The sequence below is a fragment of the Lolium perenne genome, chromosome 6 (genome assembly GCF_019359855.2).
Source record: "Lolium perenne isolate Kyuss_39 chromosome 6, Kyuss_2.0, whole genome shotgun sequence".
NCBI lineage: Eukaryota > Viridiplantae > Streptophyta > Magnoliopsida > Poales > Poaceae > Lolium > Lolium perenne.
The window spans coordinates 132,378,980-132,386,881 of NC_067249.2; the positions used below are offsets into that span (position 1 = coordinate 132,378,980).

At 39.7% G+C, this 7,902-nt stretch overlaps 1 protein-coding gene across 1 annotated transcript; it reads right to left on the bottom strand.

Moving 5' to 3' along the window:
* Positions 1-7,260: 7,260 nt before the first annotated feature.
* LOC127329069 (uncharacterized) lies at positions 7,261-7,878 on the bottom strand. Its single transcript, XM_051355615.1, has one exon. It carries the CDS (start codon positions 7,876-7,878, stop codon positions 7,261-7,263), a length of 618 nt encoding a protein of 205 aa, XP_051211575.1.
* Between the last annotated feature and the right edge of the window lie 24 nt (positions 7,879-7,902).

Genomic DNA, 7,902 nt, shown 5'->3' on the forward strand with positions numbered 1-7,902 from the left:
AGGAAAGTGGGGTCGGCGCGAGAGGAAAAAAGATACTCGGTGGTCTAACGGCGTCAGTTTTCATCTATGGCCAAAAATCATCTATAGTATGATCTGATGGTTGGATGAAGGTGCATAGCTACACACCATGGTAGCCCACTATTTTCCATATATATATATATATATATATATATATATATATATATATATATATATATATATATATATATATATATATATATATATATATATATATATATATATATATATATATATATATATATATATATATATATATAGGATAAATACTTCCTACTCCGGGTGTAACTACACCCACGTCTCATATACTATCATACGGAAGTATATAACATACTTTATTGGTTTGAGTATGTTCGTACACTATATCTAAGATACTCCATACCAACTTTGGTGAAAAAAATTAAATACACCCATAGTTTGCACTATATATACAAAGTACATGCATATTTATACGTAAATAAATAGTGTACGTAAAAAAATGTACATACTACCTACAAAGTAGTATATATACTACCAAAATATTCTTATATACTTCATACTACATGTATATACTCTTCGGTATGATAGATACTACCTAGATTGTGTGAAACACACGTGGGAGTAACTACACCCGGTGTAGCATGAATATGTCATATATATATATATATATATATATATATATATATATATATATATATATATATATATATATATATAGAGCCCAACTATTCTCGAACCCCCCTTAAGAGTGGTTCTAGAATAGCTATTCTAGAACCCCCCCCCCCCCTAATCCCACTCGGTTTCTTCCCCGTCCCGACCGATACCCAACCGAACTTCCCACGTCCCGACTCCCGACAGAAACCGATTCGTGAACGAAGCGAACTTCCCACGTCCTCCTCGTAAAAACACCGCGCCCCGCCTCGAGCGGAGATCAACCAGCTCCGCACCTCCACCTCCTACCTCGTCGGTGCGGGCGAGCGAGCGGCGGCGGGAGCCGACGCGAGGGAGCTCGCGATGGACACGAAGACGTTCAAAGCCTCCTACCTCGTCGGCGCGGGTGAGTGAGCGGCGGCGGGAGCCGACGCGAGGGAGCACGCGACGGAAGCGAAGACGTTGAAGCCTCCTACCTCGTCGGCGCGGGCGAGTGAGCGGCGGCGGCAGCCGACGCGAGGGAGCACGCGACGGAGGCGAACGGCGGCGGTAGCTGACGCAAAGGAGCCAGCGGCGGAGAACAGCGAGATCCCGCCTCGTTACTCGCCGCAATTCGTCTATAGCCCGACGAGATCCAGATTCCCTACAGCAGTTAATGGCTCCAATTAGAGGCAGATCATCGGAACATGCTTCAACATCAATCCGACCAAGCTCCTTCAAGACGCTAGCACTGCAGGCAGATAAGGTACAAAAAAAAAAACCAGAAGTTCACATCACTCATATACTGCTTTGTGCTCACTGCAAAACCAAAAAAAAAAAGGAGCACTTTAGATTCTAGTGAAAAAAAAGTTCATAATGATTCATAATGGAAGTTCACATAACTCATTTACAAAACGACCAATTTAGATTCTCCTTAAAAGGTTCATATGAATTTATATTGGAAGTTCACATAACTATTTAACTGCTTTTTCTGTCCATCAGTATAAACAAAAACCAAATTTAGACTGGAAGTTCACATATTCTCCTGCAGAGTCTATTGTAGGAAAAAGAAAACTTATGTCTTTTACTGAGAAGTTCTTAAAAACAGTTTCCTGGAGTTCACTTCAGTTATAAAAAATAAAAACAGTAAAATGAAAAAATAAGTATGCAGGTGCATGTATGCTGGAAGTTCATATTACATTGTTTAGCGGTTAACTTTACTTGTTTTAGTTTTTTGAAGACATTAGACAAAGTTTTATGTATAAAAAGTTATACTCCCAATGTTCAAGAAGTTCACATGTTAAAAAACTTACCAGGTTCTTATCACAGTGGCAAAGAATCAGAACAGAAGGACGACGAGATAATCAGCTGGTCGTGCCCTAAAAAGCCTCCAATGACTCCCATATGCTGTGATGAGCCAGTTTCATTTATCCAGCCAGTGTTCCGCAATCCCAAGAGAAAGACAAATGCTGCTGCCGTTGAAAGGAATTTCAATCAGAAAATCCAAGAACAAGATGACATGGATAACAGCAAAAGGAAGCGGGATACCACAACATCAACAGATGATGATGAGGATATTATGTGTTGGTCAGGTCCACCAAAAAAACCCCGTTCACCAATAAAGTGCACTGAGGAGATATTTGCTAGTAATGCAACGTTCCGTCAGCCACGAAAACGGCAATCTACAAGTACATCTACAACAACCACAGCTGGAAGCAACGATGTGAACAGGACAAGTGGGCAAAAGTCGTCTTCTAGCAAGTTGATGCTTCCAACAGCAACGCAGTTATGGGGATGGTCAAAGTGACAACATACACCAAGATCGTCGAGGCACTCAATCAAGTCATATGCCGCCTCGAGATCCACTCTGCCATGTACCAAAAGTCACACCGCCATGCCCCATAGTACCAGATGATAGAGCCACCCCTGCAGAGCTGCGAACATACACACACGTAAGTTCAATTTATATTTTGCTGATAAAAATTTCACTCTTACACTCATTTTTTTTAGACAAATTTGCATGGAAGTTCACACGCTATATCTTTAGAAAAAACAGTTGATATGATTTGGAAAGTTCGTGAACCCTATATCCATGATAAAAGTTCAGCTGATTTTTAGGAAGTTCACATGCTCGGTTTATTATATGAAATGTATATTTGATATGTTCTCGATATTCATGTGCAACAGTTTTTCTGTGAAAAAAAGTTCAGATGACTTTAAGAAGTCCATGTTCTTATTTTTTATTAAATTTTAGGAAGTTCACTTGACCTATTTCCTGAAGTTAACATACAAATAACATATGTAAAAACAAAACAAAAAATGCAATAACAAAACCGTGGCAATTTGCAGGCTGCAGATCTTGATCCGGACCTGATACCATCCATTGGTCAAGAATTTAGCACATTCAAAGACGCATATGTATTTTACAATACATATGCAAAGCACACAGGGTTTGGGATAAGGAAAGGACAGCACAACAAGAGCAGGCGTTACTTGAGATGTGTACGAGAAGGTGCACACCGCCAAAGTGTCAACGAGGAAGACCGACAGCGTGACAAAATGACCAAAAGAACTGGGTGCAAGGCCTTTATGAGATTGAAAGAGAGGAGTGATGGTACCTGCATTGTCAAGGACATTACACTTCAGCACAACCATACCCTGCTGTTAAGCCCATCAATGCTAGTTTTCATGCGTTCTCACAAAAAGGTGGATCCAACATTGAAGGGGTTGGTAAAAGACCTTCAGTTCAGCAATATAAAACATGTAAACATAATGGGCCTGCTTACAAGGCTCCATGGTGGCCGTGATAAGATTGGCTGCCACAACAGAGACATACTAAACATGTAAGTACTCCCCCCCCTCCCACCCCCCTCCTTTATATATAAAATGAAAAATTACATGAAAAACAGGGGAAAGAAAAAAGCAAAACAAAAAAAGAAAAATAACAACAAATTTCTTTTTGCAGGAAAGCAGAAAACACGAGGAAGGAGTCCATGAATGAGGTGCAGAATATGTTCAAAATCTTTGAAGACATGAAGAAGGAGAATGAAAATTTCTTCTATGACTACAAGGTTGATGACGAAAACAGACTGGAAAATGTTTTCTGGTCTAATGCTAGCTCGAGGGCAGCATATGCAGATTTTGGAGATTGCATAACTTTCGATACTACTTACAAGTCGAACAAGCACCACTTGCCCCTTGCAATATTTGTCACGTAAACAACCACTTGCAACAACAATCTTTGGTGTTGCGTTGATGGGAAACGAGTCGAGGAGTCCTTCAAATGGGTATTCAGCAGATTCCTTGAATGCATGGGCGGTAAACAACCAATCTGCATACTTACAGTTTGCGTAAAATCAGAATCTATACTCCTGTTTGTACCTTCAGTTGTAGTTCATAACAAAAACACACATTTAATTTCAGATGTTTACACCCCTGCAACACGAAAAAATAAAAGATATTTAATTTGCTGAAGTTCACCTTTGTTTTGTTTTTGTGAAGTTTGCTTGCATTATACCTGATGTGTTTTTTCCTAATAATTGTTCAGATCAATGCCCAGCAATGGCAAAAGCAATACCTAAAATTTTCAAACGGACTCTACATAAGTTCTGTAGATGGCACATAATGAACAAGCATAAGGACCCGCTGAAGAAGCTTTATAAACTATTCCCTGACTTGAAGGATAAGCTGACTGCAATTTTGAACCATCCCCTAATGCCATCTGAGTTTGAAGATGCGTGGAAGGCTTTGATTGAAGAGTACAATCTGCATGATATAAATGTCATGATTAACTTATGGGCTGAAAGGAAATTGTGGATATCAGCTATCGAAGGAAGTTTTCTCAGGCACGCATGACTTCAACACAGAGAAGCGAGAGCATGAACTTTGTGCTGAAAAGGGGTTTTGTCACTGAACGAGACAACCTCCACATTTTTGCTAAGCAAGTTAACAACTGCATACAGGCAAGGCATGAAGCAGAGAATGCAGAGGCAAATGCATCAACGGTGAGTGATCGATTTCCTTTTTTATATTAATGAAAAAAATATGCTTCAATAATTTGGAAACGCATAGGATGAGAACATAAAAAAAGGAAAAAGACTATGCAGATGTTATGGAAGTTCACAACTGTTTGTTCAGGGGTTCTTCTGTACACAAAAAGTGTCATCTGTTTTCGAGAAAAAAAAGTATGCACATGTTATGGAAGTTCACATCTGTTTAGTTCTGGGGTTCATATATCTATATAAAAGTTATCTTATGTTTCATGTTCAAAAGCAAATGACTTTTCCACCGACAAAAATCAAAATTGCAGGGCACAAGGAAAACAGTCACCAGGTATGGCTTCGAGGCACAGGTGATGGATAAGTACACACGGGCAGTGTACTCAGTTTTCCGGGAGCGGCAATATCACAGCACAGCTTTCCGCATTAAGACTTCCCAGGATAATCCCAACATTTACCTTGTGCATCACTACAATCAGAGTAAAGAATTCGCTTGGTCAAGACATGAGTTCAGAGTGCTAGCAGATGAAGTTGAAGGCCGCTATGAATGCGAATGTAAACTGTGGGAACATACAGGTAAAAAAAAAAGCCTCTTTCAGCAATTGCTTTTGGTTGTATTACACTACAGATGCATATAAAAAAGTAATTGTTGACATGAAAAAATAAAAAAAATTAACCGAGCTAATGTTAACTTTATGCACACACAGGGTTGTTCTGCCACCATGTCATAGCTGTCTTTGAGCACCTACGCCTGGATGAGATACCAAGCAAGTATATACTCCAGAGATACACCAAAGATGCAGTGACAAACCTTGATTACAACCGCAGAGACTACAGGACAACAACAGATGATGGGACTTCAATTGAATACAGACGAACAATCCTTTACAGTGAAGCAGTTAAAATTATAAACAAAGGATGCACTTCGGAAGCAAAATTCCAAATAGCATTATCTGCCTTCAGAGATGCCAATACAAACCTGGACAATGAGGATGCAGAGCCGGATAATAATGAGGATGCAGAGATGGAGAATAATGAGAATGCAGAGATGGAGAACAATGAGCAGTCATCGAACCAAGAAAACACAACACGAGAAACTGGCGAGCACAACGACATTCCTTAGACTGAGGACAATGATCCATATGCAGATATACAGCCTCCACTACTTGCAATAACAAAAGGAAGCAAGACTACAGATGCTGCAAGGAGGAATGGAAAATGCAAACCCCCGGCACCTGCCCGTCCTAACCGTAACTAGATGAATACGGAGACCGAAAGGTACAAGATTATGCGGAACATGCAATAAAATTAATGGCCACAATTCCGTAACCTGCAAGGCAAGGCAGCTGGCTAAAACACTCTTGGAAACACATAAGAAGGTGTATGGGCCTACAGCATCTTCAAAGAAATATCAAGGTGCGCATAAGAAACTTGCTTGCTCGCCAGCACATTCCAGAGAATGATGAAGAGGAAAAACTGGACACAGATGAGGGTGAATGCTTCACAGATGAGACGGATGATGAAGAATATGAGCAAGAAGATGAGGATGAAGATATCACTGAGCAAGAAGATACACAGAAAACACCAGATGTGGAGAGCAAACTGCAAAACTTAAATAAAACGGGAGGACAAAGGAAATGCAGTGTGTGCAACCTAAGGCTAGGACACTACGCATCAACATGCCCCAACAGGGAAAAGATACTACAACAACAGATTGTTGAACGACAAAGAAGTGATGGTGCGACAATGAAACCAAAAGGGGTGAAAGCTTGTGGTACATGCAATAAGATAAGGGGACACAACTCTAGAACTTGCGCAAGAAGGCAGCTTGAGGAACAACTATTACACCTGCAGTCAACAGAAAATGATAGCAACACAATGGAAGATAGAAGCAAGGAGAAGAACAAGGAGAAAACACAAACTACACCAGCAGCTATAAGAAGGAGTACCAGGAAGAGGTAGACACAAAAAAGGAAAAAAAATAGAATAGTTCATACTGAAAACAATATGTAGTTGGTTACATTGTGTAGAATAAATATACTGCTGAAGTTCACTATTTGTTCATGCTACTGCTGATCCAAATTGTAAAGAACAGGAATTTTCATAAATATCATTTATTTTAAACCTCTACACAGGATGTTGTGAGAATAAATATATCGTAATTCAACTGCTAGACAGTTGTTCACGTAAAATGTTGATTAAAAAAAACAGTAGGAAGTTCACAGCCGATTATCCGCGAAGTTCACTATGTATGACGGTGTGAAAAAAAAGTTCGTATAAAAATTAAACAGGAACACACATGCAAGAAAAAAGGGAGTTCAGATATCAACAGCTGCGAAGTTCTCACATACTATTCATACGTGAAAGCTACTGAATTGTTAAAAAAATGAACAGACAACATATAGGATTGCAAAAAAAAGTAAATAGGGACATCTTCATTGTATTATAAAAATGAATAAAAGGGAAGGGAAACACAAAGTAAAAAAAAACATATGATGCGAAGTTCAGCTCTAGCCAACTAAGGAGTTCTCTTAAACATAAAACCTAAAAAAGAAAAATGTAGGGGAAAATAAACGATTACAATCTGATCATAGAAAAAATAAAAAGAAAAAATGTCCCTACAAAACTAAAATCTTCACCAATCCCTGCCACGCTTCTTCTCGGGATGTTTGAATAAGGAGAAGAAGCCCCTCTCAAACAAATCCAGCCTTCGATAAACCTCGTACGTTGCATATGCATCCCGTGCAGCATATTCCAAATGCTTAGGCGGTAGAGGCGGTGGATTAGCCCACATCCTGTGCTCTGCCCTTACAAAACCATCCTTCATCTCAAAATAGATTGGATCTATAATAGCTCCAGCAACATCCTTCAGGCCTTGAAGTTTCTTCTTTTTGTCCAGATCTCTCCATATTTCCTGGATATCCTTCAGATTATGAACATAGAGATTTGAACGTGAGAGAACTTTGCAGTCTTCTGTGGTGCAAAAACCAGCAAATATGTACCTAAAGCCATGAAGAAACTCAACCAAACTTTCACTCCTCTCATCAGCATGGCATATGTGGTACACAAGAACATCGGTGCCAACACATAGCTGGATCACAGCAGCTTTCTTCGGATTGAAATAGGTACCACTGAGTTTGTCATACTCAACATCAAGACCAACAATCTTCCTAGCAGAAGAATCGAGGGAACCTTCAGCATTGGTGATCCACTCCTCAACACTAGCTGCTGAATTCGTGTACAGAACCTTCATAGTGGTTGTGCCATGGCAGGGGAA

Bases quoted from the DNA above. Each gene is read 5' to 3' on its own strand.
- LOC127329069 (XM_051355615.1), bottom strand. From the start codon at position 7,878: ATGAAGGTTCTGTACACGAATTCAGCAGCTAGTGTTGAGGAGTGGATC.